Source organism: Leucoraja erinacea, chromosome 34 (genome assembly GCF_028641065.1).
Source record: "Leucoraja erinacea ecotype New England chromosome 34, Leri_hhj_1, whole genome shotgun sequence".
NCBI lineage: Eukaryota > Metazoa > Chordata > Chondrichthyes > Rajiformes > Rajidae > Leucoraja > Leucoraja erinaceus.
In genome coordinates, this window is record NC_073410.1 from 17,326,110 (window position 1) to 17,352,356 (window position 26,247).

At 53.1% G+C, this 26,247-nt stretch overlaps 1 protein-coding gene across 1 annotated transcript in view; it reads left to right on the forward strand.

The window, feature by feature from the left end:
* Window positions 1-26,247, forward strand: part of LOC129712845 (tolloid-like protein 2) — a 56,750-nt gene that overhangs the window by 22,888 nt on the left and 7,615 nt on the right. The window contains 11 exon segments of the mRNA XM_055661565.1: window positions 1,458-1,573; window positions 3,175-3,277; window positions 4,207-4,323; window positions 5,666-5,811; window positions 7,421-7,616; window positions 8,554-8,679; window positions 16,138-16,253; window positions 16,255-16,299; window positions 17,162-17,342; window positions 18,497-18,622; window positions 22,561-22,688. Of these exon segments, the coding sequence (XP_055517540.1) occupies window positions 1,458-1,573; window positions 3,175-3,277; window positions 4,207-4,323; window positions 5,666-5,811; window positions 7,421-7,616; window positions 8,554-8,679; window positions 16,138-16,253; window positions 16,255-16,299; window positions 17,162-17,342; window positions 18,497-18,622; window positions 22,561-22,688 (1,400 nt within the window).

The window sequence follows — 26,247 nt, forward strand, 5'->3', positions numbered from 1 at the left end:
TTTAACACCTGACACTGTACCGTTGCCCATTACCTCCGGGGGTGGCACGGTGGCGCAGCGGTAGAGTTGCTGCTTCATAGGTGTGATGGTGGAAGCACATACTATAGTGGTGTTTGAACAGGCGCAGAACATTGTGGACTGAAGGACTGAGGTATACCTGCCTGCACATGATCCACATCCCTCGATATCCGTAGTCAGGACAACACAAATATGGATTTAAGGGAGAGTTAGATAGAGCTCTAGGGGCTAGTGGAGTCGAGGGATATGGGGAAAAGGCAGGCACGGGTTATTGATACGGGACGATCAGCCATGATGACAATGGATGGTGGTGCTGGCTCGAAGGGCCGAATGGCCTCCTCCTGCACCTATTTTCTATGTTTCTATATCCATGCACACATGGTTGGTGGTGGCCTATTGCAGATGATGACAGTATGGTTGTGGTATCTCGTGTCTTGTGGGCTGGAGTGTGGCTCACAAGTCCAGTGTGTGACTCTAACACAATCCTTATTGAGGACACACCCCACCCCCCGCCGTGCCCAGCGGTCCCGGAAGTCCCCCATGGCACCCGTGGGCAGCGTGTAGACCCCTCTAGTACCACTCGGGCACGAACGTAACCCCGGTAAAGGGGCCGGAGGCCGGCTCGGGCAGATACTCTTCCATCTGGTGACCACCCACTGTTGCCGAGATCGCCGGTGGGCAGTCTCAGAGTCTCACCACCCCAGCCCACAGTCAGAGCCAGGCATTTGATCTCAATGAGTTGCTCCACCTCACAGCTAGCAGTGGCCTGTACAGTAAACTAATCAGCTGCCCTCAGCTCAACACAAATACTCTTTCATCATTTCCCCCTCGTTAAGTTGCCTTAATTGCTTGTAGCGTTCTGGCCATTCTTGTAAAAGGCCGGATCAAAGCAGAGAGAGCTCGGTCTCCCCTCCGGCTGTGTGTCTGCTGTTGACAAGTGTCTGGCCTTCCTCACACAGTGTAGAAACAGGCCCTTCAGCCCAACTCGCCCACACCGGCCAACATACACTAGTCCCACCTGCCTGTATTTGGCCCGTATACCTCTAAAACTGTCCTATCCATCAAGCAGAGTGAGCTCGGCTCGGTCTCCTCCGGCTGTGTGTCTGCTGTTGACAAGTGTCTGGCCTTCCTCACACATCAGCTCTTAGTCACAGTCACACTCACACAGTGTAGAAACAGGCCCTTCAGCCCAACTCGCCCACACCGGCCAACATACACTAGTCCCACCTGCCTGTATTTGGCCCGTATCCCTCTAAAACTGTCCTATCCATGTACCTGTCTAACCCTCTTTCCACCAACCCCTCTTCTCGCTCGCTTCCCCCCTGCCAGCGTGGTCCTGGGCCTCAGTGTGCGTGTGTACCCCCCCCCACATTAATGTCCCCCCCTCTGCGCCTCCACAGCGGTGTGTAATGGCGGCGTGTCCATGCTTTGTGTTGCAGCCTGTGGCGAGAGCCTGCAGGACTCTGCTGGGAACTTCTCCAGCCCGGGGTTCCCACGCAGCTACCCCCCCTTCACCCACTGTGTGTGGAGGATCTCAGTCACCCCCGGAGAGAAGGTACGGGGGTGGGGGGGGGGGGGGGGGGGGGGAGGGTGGAGGAGTGGAGGGGAGTGGAGGGGCAGAGGAGGAGGGGAGGGGGCGGTATGGGAGGGGAGTTAGGTGGGAGGGGGAGGGGTGGGGAAGGAGGGAAGTGGAGGGGACAGGGAAGGAGGAGTGTGGAGGTAGGTGGGGAGTGGAGGGGGCAGGGAAGTAGGAGGCATGGAAGGAGGGGCGTGGAGGTAGGTGGGGGGGGAGGGGTGGTGAAGGAGGGGAGTGGACAGGGTAGGAATGGAAGGGGCATGGAAGGAGGGGCGTGGTGGTAGGTGGGAGGGGGGATGCTGGGCAGGAGCTGGGTGCATTTGAAGGATACTCTATTGTCACGTGTAGCTAGTTACAGTGAAATGCTTTGTGCTGCGTCCCACCCGTTAAATTCACACACAGACCTCACCTGGACAGCACACAAATGTCGCCACGATTCTGGTGCTGATAAAGTTTCAAAAAGCTTTTTGAAGAGACTGATCTTTGCCCATGTGTCTCAGCCGCCTCCTCACTTGGATCCCCCTCATTCTCGGCGGCCTGTGACCCTCGTCACTCTCGGGTCCCCCCCACTGCGGACCCCTGCTGAGTGCCGGCCCTCCTCACTCTGTGACACAGGGCCCTCCTCACTCTCAGCTGCATGGGTCCCTCCTCATTCGCGATCGGCATTGCAGCGCATCTCTCTCAGGCGGTGGGATTGTGGGCAAACGGGGCAGTGGGCAGTGTATGTCTCTGTGTGTTATGGAGGCAGGCTCACTGTAGGGACATAGTGCTGAGGCTTGGACCAGGAGGCATCTCGCTGGGGTCCCATATGTGTCCTGGAGGCAGTGAGATTGTGGGTACACTGTGCCAGTTCCGGGACAGGGACAGTGTGTGTCTCGGTGTGGTATAGAGGCGGTGAGATTGTGGGCACACTGTACTGGACTGGGCTGGGGTTGGCAGTGTCTTAGTTTCGTAGGTTAATTTAGAGATACAACACGGATACAGGCCCTTCGGCCCAACGAGTCTGCACTGACTAACAATCACCCAGTACACTTGCATGATTCTACACACACAAGGGACAATTTACAATTATTCCAAGCCACTTAACCTACAAACTGGTACGTTTTTGGAGTGTGGAAGGAAACCAGAGCACCCGGAGAAAACCCACGCAGGTCACAGGGAGAAGGTACAAACTATATACAGACAGCACCCATAGTCAGGGTTGAACCGGGTCTGTGGCGCTGTGAGGCAGCAACTCTGTCGCTGCGCCACCGTGCTGCCGCAGTCTGGTGTGGTTTGGAGGCAGTCTGACTCTGGGCCAACTGGGCTCCTCGTGCTAGGGTTCAGTACGATTGAATGGCGGAGTAGACTTGTATCGTGTATCTTCCAATCTGCTGTTTCCCCACTGTTCTGCCCCACCTGACACATTGGCCTTCATCAGTCATTGAGTATTGAAATTGGGACAAAAATAAGCACAAAGTGCTGGAGTAACTCAGTGGGTCAGGCAGTCTCTTTCTAGTCCTGGCAACATCCTCGTAAATCTTTCCTATAACATGGTGCCCAGAACTGATGCTGGTTAACCAAAGCTCTCTGCTTTGCAGATCATATTAAACTTCACCTCCCTGGGGCTGTCCAGGAGCCGACTCTGCTGGTACGACCACATTGAGGTACGGGATGGGTACTGGAGGAAGGCACCACTGCTGGGTATGACATACACACCGCAACACATGCTCAACCCCACCCTCACCCCCTAATCCCCCACTGCCCACCCGCACTACCCACTTCCCCCTCATTCTTATCCCCTCTACCCCCTCTCGCCACCTTACCCGCTCCCCACCTCCTCTCTACCCCCACTTACCCCCCTCTCGCCCCCTCTTGTCAGATCTCCACACTCCCCCCTCTCCTCTTACCCCCGCTCGCCTGCTCTACCCACTCCCCCCACCCCTCTCTACCCCCTCTACCCCCCCTTACGCTTGCTACCCCTCACTCCCCCCGCTACGTCCCCACCCTCCCCCGCTCACCCACACCCACCCTCAGACCCCCCTCATTCCCCCTGCTCAACCCACTCCCCCACCCTCACCCCCCTCTCCCCCCTACCCTAATCCCCCTGCTCCACCCCCTCTCTACCCTCCCCACCCCCTACCCCCCCTTACCCGCTCTCCCCACCCCCCTCTACCCCCCTCTACCCCCCTCTCCCCCCCTCACCCCCTCTCCCCACCCCCCCTCTACCCCCCCTTACCCCCTCTAATCCCTTCTTGCCTGTTTTACCCACTCCACCCACCCCCGTCTACCTCTCTCCCCTCGTGTTTCTGCCCATTTGACCTGCCGTTCCCAGCTGACAGTGTGGTCAGCCCTTCCACAGCCACTGGGTCTTGTTGGGATTCACTGCCCAGGACCAGCCTTGTTCTTGCTTGGACAACTGACCACAGGTTGAGGTGGTCAGCTGTGGCCTCTTGCTCCGCGTACGGGCTCCTCCCATGCGTACGGGCTACTCTGTGGCATGCAGTGGACTGCAGTGGGGCTGCCGTGGGATTGCACGGGGGCTGCAGCAATGCAGGATGGGGGTTTGGTGGGGATGGGGTACAGCGATGCTGACTGACACATTCTCTCCCCCCCCCCCCCCCCCCCCACAGGACGGTTCTGTGGACCACGGCCACCCCCACCACTGCTCTCCAGCGACAGCCGCCTGTGGGTGGAGTTACGCGGCTCCAGCAGCAGGGGGAGCCACGGCTTCACCGCCAGCTACACAGGTACTGAACCCCTAAACCCCAACCCATCCCCCCACACACCCCATACACCCCCCCCCCCTTCCCCCCCACCCCCCACATCACCGACCCCTACACAGGTAGTGAACCCCCTCCATACCCCTCGTCCCCTTCCCACTCTAGCGCCCCATCCCCCCCTCCCCCCCCATGGACTGGAGGTTCACTGCCTCCTACACAAGTACTGAACCCCCTAAACCCGGGGACTGGGATGGGGTGCACGGGCTTTGGGGCCGGGTTACTCCGCCAGGGGCCGAGGGAGGGGGTTTGATGGGGAACGAGGGCGTAGGGACAGAGAGGGGGGGGGAAAGGGGTCACCAGGGAGTAGATGGGTCACAGGGGGGGGGGGGGGGGGGGGGGAGATAAGGAGGGAGTTACCGGGGACCGGGTGTATGGGCTCCAGGGGGGGGGGTTATCCCAACACCAGGGACCCACAGGCCAGGGGGGGGGGTAGAGATAGGGGGGAGACAAAGGGGGGGGGGTGGAGGGATCACCAGGAACAGGGTACACAGGCTCTGTGGCGTTCACCCCTAATGCCGGGGGCCCAGGGAGGGGTTCAATGAGGGTGCAGGGGGGGTCATCGCGAGGGGAGGGGGAACGTGGGGGTTGCCAAGAAGGAGGGGGTCACTGGGTTAGGGGAGAGGGAGGGGGTCACTGGGAAATGGGGGCAGTGACAGGGGGGGGGGGGGGCAGGATGGGCTCAATGGGACAGGGTACAGGGGCTCCAAGGGCAATGGAGGGGGTTCACCAGGTAATGGGGTGATGGGGAGTGAGTGGGGGGGGTAATGGGAGAAGTGGGCCCTGTGCACTGGGAACCCAAACACCATGTGGTGGGGGGGGGGGCTTATCCCAGTGCCAGGGAGGGGCAGGATATCACAACCCGTGGGTGAGTACAGGAGGGAGTCAGGCCATTCAGCCCACACTGGGCTAGTCCAACTGGGCCCACGTCCCGCCTAACCATTTATCCGTCCAAACGTTTAGTTTTGTTTGGAGATGCGGCGTGGAAACAGGCCCTTCGGCCCAGCGAGTCCGCACCGACCAGCGATCACCGCACATTAACACTACCCTACACACACTAGGGGGCAATTTACAACCAATTCACCTACAGACCTGTACATATTTGATGCGTGGGAGTAAACCGGAGAAAACCCACGCAGGTCACGGGGAGAACGTGCAAACTCCGTTCAGACAGCACCCGTAGCCGGGATCCAACCCAAGTCTCTGGCCCCACTCTGGCAGACCTCCTTCATTCATTGCCCCCCCAATAATAAGTGGAGTGATGTTCTGTCTGTGGGGAAGGGCAGGGGTGTGACCCTCAGTCTTGTTGCAGCGATCTGTGGCGGAAACATCCGGAAGGACGCGGGTCAGATCCAGTCGCCCAACTACCCCGACGACTACTGGCCCTCCAAGGAGTGTGTGTGGACCATCGCCGTGGCAACAGCCTGCCACGTAGGCCTCATCTTCCAGGCTTTCGAGGTAAACCGTGGCCTGGGCTGCACCTACCTTCACTCTCCCCCACCCTCTCTACCCCTACACTTTCCTCCCTCCCTCTGCTACACTCGCTCTCTCCCTCCCTCCCCCCCCTCCACTCTCTCCCTTTCCCTCTCCGCCCCCTCCCCCCCCCCCCTCCTTTCCCTCCCCCTCCCTCTCTCCCCCCCCTCTCCCTCCCCCCCTCCCTCTCCCTCCCTCCCCCCTCCATTCTCCCCTCCTACTCTCTCCCTCCCCCCTTCCCCTCCCTTTCCTACTCTCCCTCCCGCCCCCTCCATTCTCCCCCCTCTCCCTCTCTTTCTCCACTCCCTCGCTACCTTTCCTTTTCCCTCTGCCTCATTCTCAACTCTGCGTGTCTCTCTCTCTCTCTCCCCCCCCTCCTCTTGGCCCTTTCTTCCTCTACACTTTCTCTTTCTTCCCCCCCCCCCCCCCCCCAACCCAGGATGCTAACTGACCAATCTCTGGGGATCTTGAGATATCTGTGTACACAAGCGCCCCCCCCCCCCCCCCCCCTCCCCCTCCCCTCCCAGCAGCCCTGGTGGGTTAGGTACTGCCCGGTCTGCCTTTGGTCCAGACCTGGGCCTGGGGTAAACATGGGCCACAATTACCCAATTCCCACTCTGGGCTTTGGGTGGAACAGAGGGGCAAGGAGGGGTGGTCACTCTGCTGCTGGGATTTACGACCTCACCTTGGTAGTGAGTGGAAATTAGAGGAGCAAACATGCAGGGAAAGTGCAGGTAATTGTAAGAATACTAGGGTGGTGACATTGTATGGTAATTGTATAGGGGGGGGGGGGTAATAACTTTCCAAATATTGACTGCGACTGCCCTAGTGGAACGTGTAAAAGCAAGTCAGGAGTGATTTATTGTCAAATATTCTGAAATGGCAGTGTGGGGTACAGAGTACAGGGACCTGGGGTACAGGGACCTGGGGTACAGCGGGTGGTCTTGTGGGACCCCGGTCCTTACACTGGGCAGACTACCAGTGGTGCCACCCCCTCCCCAACCGTCCCCTCCTCTAACTCTCCCCCTGGTCCCCACACTAACTCTCCCCTGGTCCTCACACTAACTCCACCCTGGTCCTCACACTAACTCCACCCTGGTCCCTACACTAACTCCACCCTGGTCCCCACACTAACTCCACACTAACTCCACCCTGGTCCCCACACTAACTCCACCCTGGTCCCTACACTAACTCCACCCTGGTCCCCACACTAACTCCACCCTGGTCCCTACACTAACTCCACCCTGGTCCCCACACTAACTCCCTACCCTGGTCCCCACACTAACTCCACCCTGGTCCCCACACTAACTCCACCCTGGTCCTCACACTAACTCCACCCTGGTCCCTACACTAACTCCACCCTGGTCCCCACACTAACTCCACCCTGGTCCCTACACTAACTCTCCCCTGGTCCCTGCACTAACTCCACCCTGGTCCCCACACTAACTCCACCCTGGTCCCTACACTAACTCCACCCTGGTCCCTACACTAACTCCACCCTGGTCCCTACACACTAACTCCCTACCCTGGTCCCTAACACACTAACTCCACCCTGGTCCCTACACTCACACCCCCTGTGGTCTCGGCTGCCCAGGTGGAACGCCACGATACCTGCGCCTACGACTACCTGGAGGTCCGTGATGGCGACGGCCACGATGCCCCCCTGATTGGCCGCTACTGCGGTTACAACAATCCCAGCAACATCAGGTCGAGCTCCAACACACTCTGGCTCCGCTTCATGTCCGACACTTCCATCGGCAAGGCTGGCTTCACCGCAGACTTCTTCAAGGGTGCGTGTGATTCATTGTGATTGTCCCAATGACCTTGGCAGTGGGCAGCTGGCTGGGGTGGTGATCCAGTGACACCCTGGGGTGCTGATCCAGTGGCACCCTGGGGTGGTGATCCAGTGACACCCTGGGGTGGTGATCCAGTGACACCCTGGGGTGGTGATCCAGTGACACCCTGGGGTGGGGGTCCAGTGACACCCTGGGGTTGTGATCCAGTGACACCCTGGGGTGGGGGTCCAGTGACACCCTGGGGTGGTGATCCAGTGACACCCTGGGGTGTGATCACCCTGGGGTGGGGGTCCAGTGACACCCTGGGGTTGTGATCCAGTGACACCCTGGGGTGCTGATCCAGTGACACCCTGGCGTGGTGATCCAGTGACACCCTGGGGTGCTGATCCAGTGACACCCATGGGGTGGTGATCCAGTGAGGAGCTCGGACTGTGGTATTTAACGGGTCCTTTTCAGGACGGGGTATTCCCTCGTCTAAATCGTTAATATATCTTGTAAATAACTGGGGTCCTAGCACTGAGCCATGTGGCACCCCACTGGTCACTGTACCTGGAGGGTGGGGGCATGGGTCTGTGGGGACTGTGTGGGGGATGGAATTGGGGGGCTGTAATGGAAGGGGGGGGGGTGTTGGTGGGGGGTGGCTTTACCAGGAGGGTGGGGGGGGGTGAGGAGGGGGATGGTGGGCGGAGGGTTATGACGGGGTGGGGAAAGTGTGGGTCTGTGGAGGATGGGTGGGGGGGAGTGGCAGTGTGTGTGGGGGGGGGGGGGGGGGGGGGGGGCGTACCAGTATGGTGGGGTTGTACGGGGAGGGTGGGGGAGTGTCTGTGGGTGGGGACAGGGTCAGGGTTTGTGGGGGAGTTCGGTCGGTGGGTGGTGACCAGGTGGGTGTCTGTTCCCCCACGTTGACCCCCACGTCTGCGTCTCATTGCAGAGGTGGACGAGTGTGGGGATGCAGAGCGAGGGGGCTGTCAGCAGCGCTGCATCAACACCCTGGGCAGCTACGAGTGTGGGTGTGAGCCCGGATACGAGCTGGCAGCTGACGGCAGGAGCTGTGATGGTGGGTACCCTCCCCAGTGCCCAGCAGAGTGTTGCCATACCCCCGCAACCCTCCCCAGTGTCCGGCAGAGTGTCACCAGCACACCTTACTGTCTCCAGAATTAAATCAGTCCAGCGCAGGTCCTTAAGTTTGAAGGCACGTCCAGTTGAATTCATGATCAGATACCGAAGTCAGTTGAGGTACCAGGACAGTCTTACAGCAGCATCACAGACCCATGGACACAGACCACAGGTACATGAACAGCATATTCCCATCCTCCATCAGGCTCTTGAACCACCTCACCCCGCACAGCCCTAACCACAAGCCAACCTCAGCAACAATGCCCCTATTGGCCGTTTTAGCTCACTCATTCCTGGGATCATTCTCGTAAACATCCTCTGGACCCTCTCCAGCGGCAGCACATCCTTCCTCAGATACTGAGTCTTTATGGAGTTTGTACGTTCTCCCCGTGACCTGCGTGGGTTTTCTCTGGGTGCTCCGGTTTCCTACCACACTACAAAGATATACAGGTTTACGGGTTAATTGGTTTGGTATAATTGTAAAATTGTCCCCAGTGTGTGTAGGATAGTGCTAGTGTGCGGGGATCGCTGGCCGGCACAGACTCGGTGTTAACATATGATGAGGATTTTACGGAACTAGGCCTTTACTCGCTGCAGTTTAGAAGGATGAGGGGGCACCTCTTTGACACTTACTGAATAGTGAAAGGTCTGGATAGAGTGAATGTGGAGAGGATGTTTCCACTAGTGGGAGAGTCCCGGACTAGAGGTCATAGCCTCAGAATTAAAGGATGTACCTTTAGAAAGGAGATGAGGAGGAAATTCTTTTGTCAGAGGGTGGTGAATCTGTGGGATTCATTGCCGCAGACGGCTATGGAGGCCGTCAATGGATATTTTTACGGCGGAGATTGACAGATTCTTGATTAGTACGGGTGTCAGGGGTTATGCGGGGAAGGCGGGAGAATGGGGTTAGGAGGGAGAGATAGATCAGCCATGATTGAATGGCGGAGGAGACTTGATGGGTTGAATGGCCTTCTTCTGCTCCTTGAACATATGAATTTATGGTGGGCTGTATCTAAACTAAACTTAACCAAATACAGTCCATAGAAGTTCATAGTTGTAAACATAGAAACATAGAAAATAGGTGCAGGAGTAGGCCATTCGGCCCTTCGAGCCTGCACCGCCATTCGATATGATCATGGCTGATCATCCAACTCAGTATCCCATCCCTGCCTTCTCTCCATACCACCTGATCCCTTTAGCCACAAGGGCCACATCTAACTCTTAAATATAGCCAATGAACTGGCCTCAACTACCTTCTGTGGCAGAGAATTCCACAGATTCACCACTCTCTGTGTAAAAAATGATTTTCTCATCTCGGTCCTAAAATACTTCCCTCTTATCCTTAAACTGCGACCCCTTGTTCTGGACTTCCCCAACATCGGGAATAATCTTCCTGCATCTAGCCTGAACAACCCCTTAAGAATTTTGTAAGTTTCTATAAGATCCCCCCTCAATCTTCTAAATTCTAGCGAATACAAGCCGAGTCTATCCAGTCTTTCTTCATATGAAAGTCCTGCCATCCCAGGAATCAGTCTGGTGAACCTTCTCTGTACTCTCTCTATGGCAAGAATGTCTTTCCTCAGATTAGGAGACCAAAACTGTATGCAATACTCCAGGTGTAGTCTCACCAAGACCCTGTACAACTGCAGTAGAACCTCCCTCCTCTAATACTCAAATCCTTTTGCTATGAATGCTAACATACCATTTGCTTTCTTCACTGCCTGCTGCACCTGCATTCCTACTTTCAATGACTGGTGTACCATGACACCCAGGTCTCGTTGCATCTCCCCATTTCCTAATCGGCCACCATTCAGATAATAGTCTACTTTCCTGTTTTTGCCACCATTTTGCCTCACATTTATCCACATTTAATGCATCTGACATGCATTTGCCCACTCACCCAGCCTATCCAAGTCACCTTGCAGCCTCCTAGCATCCTCCTCACAGCTAACACTGCCCCCCAGCTTCGTGTCATCCGCAAACTTGGAGATGTTGCATTCAATTCCCTCATCCAGATCATTAATATATATTGTAAATAGCTGGGGTCCCAGCACTGAGCCTTGCGGTACCCCACTAATCATTGCCTGCCATTCTGAAAAAGACCCGTTTACTCTTACTCTTTGCTTCCTGTTTGCCAGCCAGTTCTCTATCCACATCAATACTGAACCCCCAATACCGTGTGCTTTATGTTTGTATACTAATCTCTTATGTGGGACCTTGTCGAAAGCCTTCTGAAAGTCCAGATACACCACATTCACTGGTTCCCCTTTATCCACTCATAGTTACATCCTCGAAAAATTCTATAAGATTCGTCAGACATGATTTACCTTTCATAAATCCATGCTGGCTTTGTCCAATGATTTCACCACTTTCCAAATGTGCTGCTATCCCATCTTTAATAACTGACTCCAGAATTTTCCCCACCACTGATGTTAGACTAACTGGTCTGTAAATCACCATTTTCTCTCCCTTTTTAAAAAGTGGGGTTACATTAGCTACCCTCCAATCCGCAGGAACTACTCCAGAATCTAATGAGTTTAGAAAAATTATCACTAATGTATCCACTATTTCTGCGGCTACTTCCTTAAATACTCTGGGATGCAGCCTATCTGGCCCTGGAGATTTATCGGCCTTTAATCCATTCAATTTACCTAACACCACTTCCCGGCTAACCTGGATTTCAATCATTTAACCCCCGGCCCCTTGCTATTTCCGGCAGATTATTTATGTCTTCCTTAGTGAAGACCGAGCCAAAGTAGTTATTCAATTGGTCTGCCATGTCCTTGTTCCCCATGATCAATTCGCCTGTTTCCGACTGCAAGGGACCTACATTTGTTTTAACTAATCTTTTCCTCTTCATATATCTATAAAAACCTTTGCAGTCAGTTTTCATGTTCCCTGCCAGTTTTCTTTCATAATCTATTTTCCTTTTCCTAATTAAGCTTTTTGTCCTCCTCTGCTGGACTCTGAATTTCTCCCAGTCCTCTGGTAGGCTGCTTGTTCTGGCTAATTTGTACACTTCATCCTTTGTTTTGATACTATCCCTGATTTCCCTTGTTATCCACGGATGCACTACCATCCCTGATTTATTCTTTTGCCAAACTGGGTTGAACAATTGTTGTAGTTCATCCATGCAGTTTTTTAAATGCCTTCCATTGCATATTCACCGTCAACCCTTTAAGAATCATTTGCCAGTCTATCTTGGCCAATTCACGTCTCATACCCTCAAAGTCACCTTTCTTTAAGTTCAGGACCCTTGTTTCTGAATTAACAATGTCACTCTCCATCCTAATGAAGAACTCAACCATATTATGGTCACTCTTGCCCAAGGGGCCATGCACAACAAGAATGCTAACTAACCCTTCCTCATTACTCAATACCCCGTCTAGAATAGCCTGCTCTCTCGTTGGTTCCTCTACATGTTGGTTTAGAAAACTATCCCGCATACATTCCAAGAAATCCTCTTCCTCAGCACCCCTGCCAATTTGATTCACCCAATCTATATGTAGATTGAAGTCACCCATTATAATTGTTTTACCTTTGCTGCACGCATTTCTAATTTTGTGTTTGATGCCATCCCCAACTCCACTACTACTGTTAGGTGGCCTGTACACAACTCCCACTAGCGTTTTCTGCCCCTTAGTGTTTCGCAGCTCTACCCATATCGATTCCACATCATCCAAGCTAATGCCCTTCCTTTCTATTGCGTTAATCTGCTCTAACCAGCAACGCTACCCCACCTCCTTTTCCTTTCTCTCTATCCCTCCTGAATATTGAATATTCCTGGATGTTCAGCTCCCAGCCTTGTTCACCCTGGAGCCATGTCTCCTTGATCCCAACTATATCATGTACATTAATAACTATCTGCACATTCAACTCATCCACCTTATTACGAATACTCCTTGCATTGAGACACAAAGCCTTCAGGCTTGTTTTTACAATGCTCTTACCCCTTATACAATTATGTTGGAAAGTGATCCTTTTTGATTTTTGCCCTGGATGTGTCTGCCTGCCACTTTTACTTTTCACCTTGCTACCAATTGCTTCTACCCTCAATTTACACCCCTCTGCCTCTCTGCTCTTACACCCATCCCCCTGCCACATTAGTTTAACTCCTCCCCGACAGCACTAGCAAACACTCCCCCAAGAACATTGGTTCCATTCCAGCCCAGGTGCAGACCGTCCTGTTTGTACTGGTCCCACCTCCCCCAGAACTGGTTCCAATGCCCTAGAAATTTGAATCCCCCTTGCACCATTTTTCAAGCCACGTATTCATCTGCAATATCCTCCTATTTCTACTCTGACTAGCCCGTGGCACTGGTAGTAATCCAGAGATTTTTACCTTTGAGATCCTACTTTTAAGTTTATCTCCTAGCACCCTAAATTCACCTTGTAGGACCTCATTCCTTTTTTTTTTACCTATATCGTTGGTGCCAATATGCACCAAGACAACTGGATGTTCACCCTCCCCCTCCAGAATGTTCTGCAGCCGTTCAGTGACATCCCTGATCCTTGCACCAGGGAGGCAACATACCATCCTGGAGTCTCGTTTGCTGCCGCAGAAACGCCTATCTATTCCCCTGACAATTGAATCCCCTATTACTATTGCCCTTCCACTCTTTTTTCTCCCCTTCCTTCGGCGCAGAGCCACCCATGGTGCCATGAACTTGGCTGCTGCTGCATTCCCCTGATGAGCAATCTCCCTCAACAGTATCCAGAATGGTATACCTGTTTAGGAGGGAGATGACCGCAGGAGACTCCTGCACTACCTGCCTACTGCTTTGCTGGCTATTGGCCACCTGTTCCCTTTCTGTCCTCTGTCCTTTTACCTGCGATGTGACCAACTCGCTGTACGTGCTATCCACGACTTTCTCAGCATCGTGGATGCTCCAGTGTGAATCCAACCGCAGTTCCAATCATTCAATGCGGTCTGCCAGGAGCTGTAGCTGGACACACTTCCTGCAAACGTAGTCACCAGGGACACCGACCATATCCCTGATCTCCCACATGTGGCAGGCTGAGCAAACCACGGGGCCAATCTCCACTGACTTAGCTTACTCCCAAATTAACTCAACTCCCTCACACGATACAAATCTTTATCCTTTAAACTGTGCCTTTACTAATAAATACTGTACCCTTAACTCACTGAACCCTTAACTCACCGAACCCTTAACTCACCGAACCCTTAACTCACCGAACCCTTAACTCACCGAACCCTTAACTCACTGTACCCTTAACTCACCGAACCCTTAACTCACTGAACCCTTAACTCACCGAACCCTTAACTCACTGAACCCTTAACTCACCGAACCCTTAACTCACCGAACCCTTAACTCACCGAACCCTTAACTCACCGAACCCGTAACTCACCGAAACCTTAACTCACCGAACCCTTAACTCACCGAACCCTCAACTCACCGAACCCTTAACTCACCGAACCCTTAACTCACCGAACCCTTAACTCACCGAACCCTTAACTCACCGAACCCTTAACTCACCGAACCCTTAACTCACCGAACCCTTAACTCACCGAACCCTTAACTCACCGAACCCTTAACTCACCGAACCCTTAACTCACCGAAACTCACCGAACCCTTAACTCACCGAACCCTTAACTCACCGAACCCTTAACTCACCGAACCCTTAACTCACCGAACCCTTAACTCCACGAACCCTTAACTCCACGAACCCTTAACTCACCGAACCCTTAACTCACCGAACCCTTAACTCACCGAACCCTTAACTCACTGACCCTTAACTCACCGATCCCTTAACTCACCGATCCCTTAACTCACCGATCCCTTAACTCACCGAACCCTTAACTCACCGAACCCTTAACTCACCGAACCCTTAACTCACCGAACCCTTAACTCACCGAACCCTTAACTCACCGAACCCTTAACTTAACTCACCGAACCCTTAACTCACCGAACCCTTAACTCACCGAACCCTTAACTCCCCGAACCCTTAACTCACCGAACCCTACCCTTAACTCACCGAACCCTTAACTCACCGAACCCTTAACTCACCGAACCCTTAACTCACCGAACCCTTAACTCACTGTACCCACCGAACCCTTAACTCACTGAACCCTTAACTCACTGAACCCTTAACTCACTGAACCCTTAACTCACTGAACCCTTAACTCACTGAACCCTTAACTCACTGAACCCTTAACTCACTGAAAGCAGAAATGCAAACCTGGGATTGCACCCAATCAGCTGCTTCCTCTGGTCCTCTTCCACCAATCAGAGGCTTCCACCAGACCCCTTCTCTGGAAGTGAGATGTAACGCTGCAGATTGGGTAACTCCTCCTCCCGTTCCAACGGCTCCCCGGGCCCCGCTCGATTTATAACTCACTGCCCAGGTAACTCCTCCTTTCACCAACGGCTCCCCGGGCCCTTTTTTTTTTTTTTTTCCACGGACACACCAACTATCCTTTCTTCTTTCATATTTGTCTCTCGTATAGATCTTTACAGTGACAGAACAGGGCATAAATGTCCCATGCTAAGTAAATCTCAGCATCTCAGTAAAATTGTCCGTAGTGTGCAAGATAGTATTAGTGTGTGGGGATAACAGATTGGCGCGGGCTCCATGGGCTGAAGGGCCTGAATCTGCACTGTATCCTCAAACTAAATTAAAGATACGTGGCCCAAAGCTGCTCACAATGCTCCAAGTGAGCATTCCTCCTTCACACAACAGGTGGTAGTAGTATAGTATAGTAGTATATCTTTATTGTCATTTTCCTGAGTACTCACATACCCAGAGGAAACAAAAAAACGTTGCTCAACCAGTGTCCATTCAGTGTGCAGTAAAAAATAAATAGAAATAAAAATACATATATCATGAACCAATTAAAAACACTACTCTCTACTAAACATCAACAGGCGTTCCGATCGGCAGCGGCACGACAGTGGCTCTGCTGCAGTGTGTCCAGGTTGGTGGTTGGTGCGCGATACTTTGGCAGGGGGGAAAGTCCGTTTATCAGTCTTATAGCCTGCGGGAAGAAGCTGAGGAGCATCTTCTGGTGTATGGAGCGAGCTGCCAGAGTTGAGGCAGGGACTATCCCAATGTTTACAAAACAGGTACGTGGACAGGAGAGGTAAAGAGGGATATGGGTCATACGCGGGCAGGTGGCATTAGTGTAGCTAGGCCATGTTGACCAGTGTGGGCAAGTTGGGATGAAGGGCCTGTTTCACGCTGTATCACTGTAAAATTGCCCCTGGTGTGTAGGATAGTGTTAGTGTACTGGTCGGCATGGACTTGATGGGCCGAAGGGCCTGGTTCTACATTGTATCCCTAAACTAAACTAAAGACACGGGTCCCAATTCTGCTGACAATGGTCCACGGTGTGAGTGCTGGTACCTCTGACGGCGTCTCTGTCTCTCTGCTTCCACAGCGGCGTGCGGGGGCCTGCTTACCCAGCTGAACGGTACAGTGAGCAGCCCCGGCTGGCCCCGGCCCTACCCCGGCAACAGGCGGTGTGTGTGGCATCTGGTGGCACCGGCACGTCACCCGCATCTCCCTGCGATTCCTGGCCTTCGAGCTTGAGGGAAACGACGTGGGTACCCAGCAACAGCACGACAACCAGCCCACACGGGGGGGGGGAGTGACCTCGGGGAGTAATGGGATGGTGGAGGAGAACAGCCCTTGGGGGCGGGGAGATTGGCCCATGGGGTGGTGGAGAAGGAGAGATATGGAGAAGGGAGTGATGGGGGGACGGGGTGTGTGACCAGCCTATGGGGAGACGGAATTAGACCCTTGGGGGTGTAGGGGTGTCCTGTCCCCCACACACACACACGCATTGTGACCCCACCATTGCTACACCTGCCCCTAATGCTGGGACCTGTGGCTGGAAGGTGGATGGGGCAGGATGTGGGTTTGGGGCAGAGTGGAGGTGGGTGGGGGGGTGGCTGTTGGGTGGGATGCTGGGTGGTGGGGAGGGTAGGGTGGGGAACAGGATGGGACGGGGTGGGGTGTGGGGAACGGAGCAGGGTGGGGGATGGGACGGGATGGAGGTGGCGATGGAGTAAGGTGGGATTGGGCGTATGGACCTGCTGGGGGATGGGCCAGGGAGTGGCGTTGGGAAGGGGGGGGGTTTGGGGGTGTTAAGGCGAGGTGGGGGGGGGTGTGGAAAAGAGTTTGTCTTTGCGAGACCACCTGCAGCAGCCTGGAGCTGCCAGCACCACCCACATGGTCCATGGTTGAACTTGCTGCTCCATGGTACACACCATTGGCCGTGACTGGGCACCACCCACCATGCTTGGACACCCTGGTCTGTGGTGAGTGAAGATCATGCACGTGGTTGCATTTGGGAGGGCCAGCATTCCAGTGCTGCTGTGGGGGGAATGCGTGGTGGGTTCCAGGTGGGGGAGAGGGTGAGGTTTGTGGAGTTGGGTGTGAGGGAGCTGTGTTGTCCCCAGGTGTGTAAGTACGACTACGTTGAGGTCCACAGTGGCCTTGACTCTGGATCCAAGCTCCACGGCCGTTTCTGTGGCTCCCAGACGCCGGATGTCATAACGTCCCAGCTCAACAACATGCGCATCGAGTTCACGTCTGACAACACTGTGTCCAAGAGCGGCTTCAGGGGGCAGTTCTTCGCAGGTGAGGGTCGCTTCAGGGTGACGGGGATAAGTGAAGGGGTGAAGGAACGGGCAGGGTGGCGCTGCGGGCCTTGCAGTGCCAGAGACCCGGGGTCCATCCTGACTGTCTCCCCTTGAATCCCCCTCATAGGGTCTGGTCTCAAGCTGCACCGGACCATCCCATCGGTGAAGCCCCTTGTAATTTGGGCCGCAGCGGTAGAGTAGCTGCCTCACAGCGCCAGAGACCCGCGTTTGATCCTGACTATTGGTGCTGTCTGTACGGAGTTTGTACGTTCACCCCGTGACCTACGTGGGTTTTCTCCGAAGGCTCCAGTTTCCTCCCACACGTGCAGGTGTGACGGTTAATTAGTCCTCTGTACATTGTGTGTGTGCAGGGAGTGGATGTGAAAGTGGGATAACATAGAACTGGTGTGAACGTGTGATTGATGTTCAGTGTGGACTCGGCGAGCCCGTTTAGTTTAGTTTAGAGATACAACGCGGAAACAGGCCCTTCAGCTCTCTGAGTCTGCGCCGACCAGCGATCCCCGCACACTATCCTACACACACTAGGGACATTTTACAATTTTTACCAAAGCCTAATAACCTGCACGTCTTTGGAGTGTGGGAGGAAAGCAAATTCCCGGGGAAAACCCACGCAGGTCACAGGGAGCACGTGCAAACTCCGTACAGACAGCACCCGTGGTCAGGATAGAACCCGGGTCTCTGGTGCTGTGAGGCAGCAACCCTACTGCTGATCCACCGTGCTGTACCTGTGAATCAATCACTGTTTAGTTTACTGTTCAGTTTAGTTTATTGTCATGTGAACCGAAGTGCAGTGAAAAACTTCTGGGTGATATCCAGTCAGTGATAAGTCTGTACATTTAGTTTTTTTACTTTTAGTTTTAGAGATACAGCACGGAAACAGGACCTTCTTCCCACAGAGACCGCACTGACCAGTGACATCCACGCATTAACACTATCCTCCACACACACAAGGGACAATTTTACACATGCACCAAGCCAATTAACCTACAAACCTGTACGTCTTTGGAGTGGAGTGTACATGATTACAATTGAGCCGTGTGCAGTGTGTCTGATTGAGGGTGGGGCTTACCATTGTGCTCCCTACTGCCGAGTGTGTGTGTGTGTGACGGGGTGTTCTCTCTCTGTCCCCAGACAAGGACGAGTGCTCACTGAACAACGGGGGCTGTCAGCACCAGTGTGTGAACACACTGGGCACCTACATCTGCCAGTGTCGCCTCGGCTACACCCTGCACGGGAACGGCCTCGACTGCAAGGAAGGTCAGTGCCTCCACCGCCATCTCGCTCACCGCCATCTTGCTCACCGCCACCTCGCTCACCGCCACCTCGCTCACCGCCATCTCGCTCACCGCCATCTCGCTCACCGCCATCTCGCTCACCGCCATCTCGCTCACCGCCATCTCGCTCGCCGCCATCTCGTTCGCCGCCATCTCGCTCGCCGCCACCTCGCTCGCCGCCACCTCGCTCACCTCCACCTCGCTCACCGCCACCTCGCTCGCCGCCATCTCGTCGCCGCCATCGCCGCCATCTCGCTCGCCGCCACCTCGCTCGCCGCCACCTCGCTCACCGCCACCTCGCTCACCGCCACCTCGCTCACCGCCATCTCGCTCACCGCCATCTCGCTCGCCGCCACCTCGCTCGCCGCCACCTCGCTCGCCGCCACCTCGCTCACCGCCACCTCGCTCACCGCCACCTCGCTCACCGCCACCTCGCTCACCGCCACCTCGCTCACCGCCACCTCGCTCACCGCCACCTCGCTCACCGCCACCTCGCTCGCCGCCACCCTCGCTCGCCTCCACCTCGCTCGCCGCCATCTCGCTCACCGCTCTGCAACCACATTCGTTTAGTTTATTGCCACGTGTACCGCGGTACAGTGAAAAGCGTTTGTTGCGAGCTAACCAGTCTGCGTAAAGACAATGCATGATTTGAGCCATTCACAGTGCACAGATACAAGGTAAATGGAATAATGTTCAGTGCTAGGTAAAGTCCGATCAATGATAGTCCGAGGATCTCCAATTAGGTAGATATTAGATCGGGACTGCTCTCTAGTTGGTGATAGAATGGTTCAGTTGCCTGATAACAGCTGGGAAGAAACTGTCCCTGAATCTGGAGGTGTGCATTTTCACACTTCTACATCTTGCGTGATGGGAGAGGGGAGAAGATGGAGTGGCCAGGGTGCGACTCGTCCTTGATTATGCTGCTGGCTTTGCCGAGGCAGCGTGAGGTATAAATGGAGTCAGTGGAAGAGAGGCTGGTTTGTGTGATGCATCCACAATTTGCTGCAATTTCTTGCGGTCTTGGATGGAGCTGTTCCCAAACCGTGCTGTGATCCCCTCACTCACAGTAAAGGGGAGCATTCTATCACTGCCTTAAAAATACTATTGACGCCTCCACAGCCTTCTGTGGCAATGAATTCCACAGATTCACCACCCTCTGACTGAAGAAATTCCTCCTCATCTCCTTCTGAAACTGATCTCCTTTAGTTTAACTAGGCATGATTGTGAGCTGCCAGAATTGAATTCCAAGTTCAATGTCCCAGGTTGATCAATATCCCTACAAATGTGTGTGGGGAGGAACTGCAGATGTTGGTTTATACCAAAGATTGACACAAAGTGCTGGAGTAACTCAGTGAGTCAGGCAGCATCTCTGGAGAAAAAGGATGGGTGATGTTTCGGGTTGGGATGTTTCTTCAGACTGAATGTAGAGGGGAGAGAACTGGAGGTAAGAAAAGGCCAGAACAAAGCAGGGCCGGTAATAGACATCCGTATGCGCTTGGTCTCGCTGTTATATACTTGGAGGCTGCAGTGAATCGTCCGATCAGCAGAGAAGATTATTGGCTGCAACCTTCCCTCCATTGATGAACTGTACACTGCAAGGGCCAGGAAGCGAGCGGGCAAGATCATCTCTGACCCCTCTCACCCTGGCCACAAACTCTTTGAATCATTTCCCTCTGGAAGGCGACTCCGGATTGTCAAAGCTGCCACAGCCAGACATAAAAACAGTTTTTATCCACAAGTAGTTGCTCTACTCAACAGCCAAAAATTTGTAGCCTCCCTTTGATCTGGTATTTTGTTGGTTTACATGCTTGATCAATGGTGTTTTATCATTAATGTTTTTATTATTATTATTAATGTTTAGTGTTTTCTGAGTCATTCGTAACTGTCACTGTATGTCATGTTGTTACTTGTGGGCGGAGCACCAAGGCAAATTCCTTGTATGTGAATACTTGGCCAATAAACTTACTTACTTACTTACTTACTTATATAGGACCCACACCTCAACATGGATACAGTAGATGAGGTTGAAAGAGGTGCAAGTGAACCTAAGCCTGACCTGAAAGGGTCAGGGGTCAGGGTCCTTGGACAGAATCGAGGGAAGGAGGTATAGGGACAGGGGAAAGTACCAGGGTAGGGGGCAGTTTGGGTGGGAAGGGATGTGAATGATACGATACAATAAAACTTTATTGATCCCAGGAGGGAAATGAATTTGCCAAAAGTCATTAAAAAAACTCCAAAATACATGAACAAGAAAATAAAGTGACGAGTGGTGAACTCTGGGGATGTTGGGGGAGGGGGAGACCATCGACCCCACCACAGAAGGGGGAGGAGTTGTACTGTTTGATAGCCACAAGGAAGAAGGATATCCTGTGGCGTTCTGTGCTGCATCTTGGTGGAACCAGTCTGTTGCTGAAGGTGCTCCTCAGGTTGACCAGTGTGTCATGGAGGGGGTGAGCTGTATTATCCAGGATGCTCCGCAGTTTGAGGAGCATCCTCCCCTCCAAGACCAACCTCCCATGAATCCAACTCCAACTCCGCCCCCAGGACAGAGCCAGCCTTCCTGTGGAGGAAATCGGTCTCTGCGGAAAGCAGAAAGGGGTGGAGGTGGGAGGATGTGACTCCATATCTATCTGCCCTGCTAAAAAGTCTCTTAAACACCACTATCGCATCTGCCTCCATCATTACCCCTGGCAGCACATTCCAGGCACCCACCACACTCTGTGTTAAAAAAACATATCCTCCCAACAGTTCAACTTGCAGGCAGTAACAGCTCGGGGCATTGAGTAGGGTCAGTGACTCATGATGCAACTCCATAACACGTTGGTTAGGCTGCATTTGGAGTATTGCATGTAGTTTTGGTTGCAGTTGTGTGTGCCTGTGTGTGTGTGTGTGTGTGTGTGTGTGAGAGCTGTATGTGTCTGCATGAGTGTGAGCGAGTGTGTGTGATTGTGTATGAGTCTGCATGAGTGTGAGCGAGTGTGTGTGAGAGCATGTATGTGTCTGCATGAGTGTGAGCGAGTGTGTGTGTGATTGTGTATGAGTGTTTGTGTCTGAGTGTGTGCATGTGAGTGAGTACATGTGTGTCTCCATGTGTGTGTGTCCCAGTGAGTGTGTGTGTTTGTGCATTAGTGTGCATGTGTGAACATGTGAGTGTGTCTGTGTGCATGAGTATGAGCGAGCATGTGTGTATGTGAGTGTGTGTGAGCGTGTAAGTGTGTGTGTGTATGTGCATGTGAGTGTGAGTACATGTGTGTGTGTATGGCTCTGTCTGGGAATTTGAAGGTAATGCTTTGGGAGCAGGCATGGACCTGAAGGGCTGAATGGCCTCATGTGAATCTGAGCATCAGGTTTAGTTCAGTTTAATTTATTGTCACGTGTACTGAGGCACAGTGAAAATGTTTTTTTGTTCCGTCCTATCCAGTCAGCGGAAAGACTAGACATGATTACAATCAAACCGTCCACAGTGCCCAGTACATGATAAAGGGAATAACGTTTAGTGCAAGTTAAAGTCCAGTAAAGACCGATTAAAGATAGTCCAAGGGTCTCCAATGAGGTAGATGATTTGTCAGGCCCACTCTCTAGTTGGTGATAGGATGGTTCAGTTGCCTGATAACAGCTGGGAAGAAACTGTCCCTGAATCTGGAGGTGTGTGTTTTCAAACTTCTGTACCTCTTGCCTGATGGGAGAAGAGGGAGTGACCGGGGTGAGACTGGTCCTTGATTTTGCTGCTGGCCTTGCCGAGGCAGCGTGAGGTGTAGATGGAGCCAATGAAAGGGAGGTTGGTTTGTGTGATGGTCTGTGTGATGGTCTGTGTGATGATCTGTGTGGCTCTATGTGATGGTCTGGGCTGGGTGGGTGGGTGGGTGGGTGGTGGTTTTGTCAGACGGTGTGACCCAGATGCTTCCTCCTGTCTCCCCACAGCCGGCTGTGGACACAGAGTGGACAATGTGGAGGGAGTCATCACCAGCCCCAACTGGCCCGACCCGTACCCCAACCGCAAGGAGTGTAGTTGGACCATCTCCGCACCCCCTGGGCACAGGGTCAAGCTGGTAAACCCCCCGGGAGCAGGGGGGTGGGGGGGGGGAGGGTGTGTGTCACGACCTGGACCCCTGCCCCCCCCCCCCCCCCCCCCCCACCGCACAGCACAGGGAATGTCCACGACCTGGTGGCCCACGGGGAATGTTCCGGAGGGTTCCTGGGCCGATACTGCAAGCTAGGTCTCCCAAAGGGGCAAGGTGGGCACTGTGCCTACATGGGGCATGATGGAGGGGGGAGAGACTGCATGAGGGGATGGGGGCTGTAGGAGATTTGTCAGGGGTGGGGGAGGGAGACCACGTGTAGGGGGCTGTTAGAGATCTGTGGACGGGGGGGGAGACGGCGGGGGGGCGGGGTGTTGGGGATCTGTGGGGAGGAGGGGAACGGGCGAAGGTTTGTGGTGAGGGTCAGGGCGACATTGGCAAGGGTCTGGTCCGGGGTGTGCGAGGGCGGTGGGAACATTGGGAGGGTGGAGGATGGGTGGGGGTGGGGGCGCGCTGGTCAGGAGGGAGAGGGGGGAGGGGAATGTCGTTCAATGAGGGGACCAAGGGTTGTCAATGAGGATCGGGGAAAAGGGCGGCACGGTGGCGCAGCGGTAGTGTTGCTGCCTCACAGCGCCAGACACCACGGTTCAAATCTGATTACGGGTACTGTCTGTTTGGAGTTTGCATGTTCTCCCCTTGACCTGCGTGGATTTTCTGCCGGTGTTCCGGTTTCCTCCTACACTCGAAAGACATACAGGTTTGTAGGTTAGTTGGCTTGGTTACATTGTAAATTGTCACGTGTGTGGGATAGTGTTAGTGTCGCTGGTCGGCGTGGACTTGATGGGCCGAAGGGTCTGAGCTCAAACTCCATTTATGTCTGGGACATAAAATTCTTCCCACTAACGCACCGAGCAGGAACATTACTGCTGTTGACTCTCGTATAGGTTTGATCCCATTGATCATTAATTGTACACCCATCAATAGACCTGGTTTCATGGGACAGGCACAAAGTGCTGGAGTAACTCAGCGGGTCACGCAGCATCTTTGGAGAAAAAGGATATGGGATGTTTCAGGACATAGAGTGATACAGTGTGGAAACAGGCCCTTTGGCCCAACTTTCCCACACCGCCCAACATGTCTCAGCTACACTAGTCCCACCTGCCTGCATTTGGCCCGTATCCCTCCAAATCTCTCCTATCCAGGTACCGGTCTAACTGTTTCTTAAATGTTGGGATAGTCCCGGCCTCAACTACCCCCTCTGGCAGCCTCCATACCCCACCATCTTTTGTGAGAAAAAGTCACTCCTCGGATTTCTGTTAATTCCTTTCCTCTCAACATTAAATCTATGTCCTCTGGTCCTCGATTCACCTACTTTGGGCAACAGATTATGCATCTACCTCTCATGATTTGATACATCTCTATACGATATACCCCCTCATCCTCCAGAGTTCCAAGGAGTTTGCACGTTCTCCCCGTGACCTGCGTGGGTTTTCTCCGGGTGCTCCAAGTCCCAGCCGACTCAACCTCTCCTTATACAACAGCCCCTCTAGTCCTGGCAACATCCTCGTAAATCTTCTCTGTACCCTCTCCAACTTGACAACATTTTTGCTATAACCAGATAGAAACAGAGAAACATAGAAAAATAGGTGCAGGAATAGGCCATTTGGTCCTTCAAGCCGCACTCAATATGACCATGGCTGATCATCTAAAATCACTGCTGCTTTTTCCCTATATCCCTTGGTTCCTTTAGACCTAAGAGCTAAATCTAACTCTCTCTTGAAAACATCCAGTGAATTGGCCTCCATTGCCTTTCATGGCAGAGAATTCCACAGATTCACAACTCTCTGGGTGACAAGGTTTTTCCTCATCTCAGTCCTAAATGGCCGACCCCTTATTCCTAAACTGTGACCCCTGGTTCTGGACTCCCCCAACATCGGGAACATTTGTCTAGCCTGTCCAATCCTTTAAGAATTTTATATGTTTCTATAAGATGCCCTTTCATCCTTCTAAATTCCAGTGAATACAAGCCCAGTCGACCCATTCTTTCGTAATTTGTCAGTCCCGCCATCCCGGGAATTAACCTGATGCACCTATGCTGCACTTCCTCAATAGCAAGAATCTCCTTCCTCAAATTAGGAGAGCAAAACTGCACACAATACTCCAGGTGTGGTCTCACTAAGGGCTCTGTACAACTGCCGATGGACCTCCTTGCTCCTAAACTCAAATCCTCTCGCAATTAAGGCCAACGTTGGCTTTCTTCACTGCCTGCTGTAACTGCATGCTTACTTTCAGTGACTGATGTACAAGCACACCCAGGTCTCATTGCACTCCCTCCCCCCTCCTTTTCCTAATCCGACACCATTCAGATAATAATCTGCCTTCCTGTTCTTGCCACCAAAGTGGATAACCTCACATTTATCCACATTATAGTGTATCTGCCATGCATTTGCCCACTCACCCAACTTATCCAAGTCACCCTGCAGCCTCACAGCATCCTCAGATTTGTGTCATCCGCAAACTTGGAGATGTTACATATAATTTCCTCGTCTAGATAGAAACATAGAAACATAGAAATTAGGTGCAGGAGTAGGCCATTCGGCCCTTCGAGCCTGCACCGCCATTCAATATGATCATGGCTGATCATCCAACTCAGTATCCCGTACCTGCCTTCTCTCCATACCCTCTGATCCCCTTGGCCACAAGGGCCACATCTAACTCCCTCTTAAATATAGCCAATGAACTGGCCTCAACTACCCTCTGTGTCAGAGAGTTCCAGAGATTCACCACTCTCTGTGTGAAAAAAGTTCTCCTCATCTCGGTTTTAAAGGATTTCCCCCTTATCCTTAAGCTGTGACCCCTTGTCCTGGACTTCCCCAACATCGGGAACAATCTTCCTGCATCTAGCCTGTCCAACCCCTTAAGAATTTTGTAAGTTTCTATAAGATCCCCTCTCAATCTCCTAATTCTAGAGAGTATAAACCAAGTCTATCCAATCTTTCTTCATAAGACAGTCCTGACATCCCAGGAATCAGTCTGGTGAAACTTCTCTGCACTCCCTCTATGGCAATAATGTCCTTCCTCAGATTTGGAGACCAAAACTGCACGCAATACTCCAGGTGTGGTCTCACCAAGACCATGTACAACTGCAGTAGAACCTCCCTGCTCCTATACTCAAATCCTCTTGCTATGAAAGCCAACATACCATTCGCTTTCTTTACTGCCTGCTGCACCTGCATGCCTACCTTCAATGACTGGTGTACCATGACACCCAGGTCTCGCTGCATCTCCCCCTTTCCCAATCGGCCACCATTTAGATAATAGTCTGCTTTCCTGTTTTTGCCACCAAAATGGATAACCTCACATTTATCCACATTATACTGCATCTGCCAAACATTTGCCCACTCACCCAGCCTATCCAAGTCACCTTGCAGTCTCCTAGCATCCTCCTCACACCTAACACTGCCCCCCAGCTTAGTGTCATCCGCAAGATCATATATATTGTAAATAACTGGGGTCCCAGCACCGCACTAGTCACTGCCTGCCATTCTGAAAAGGACCCGATAATTCCTACTCTTTGCTTCCTGTCTGC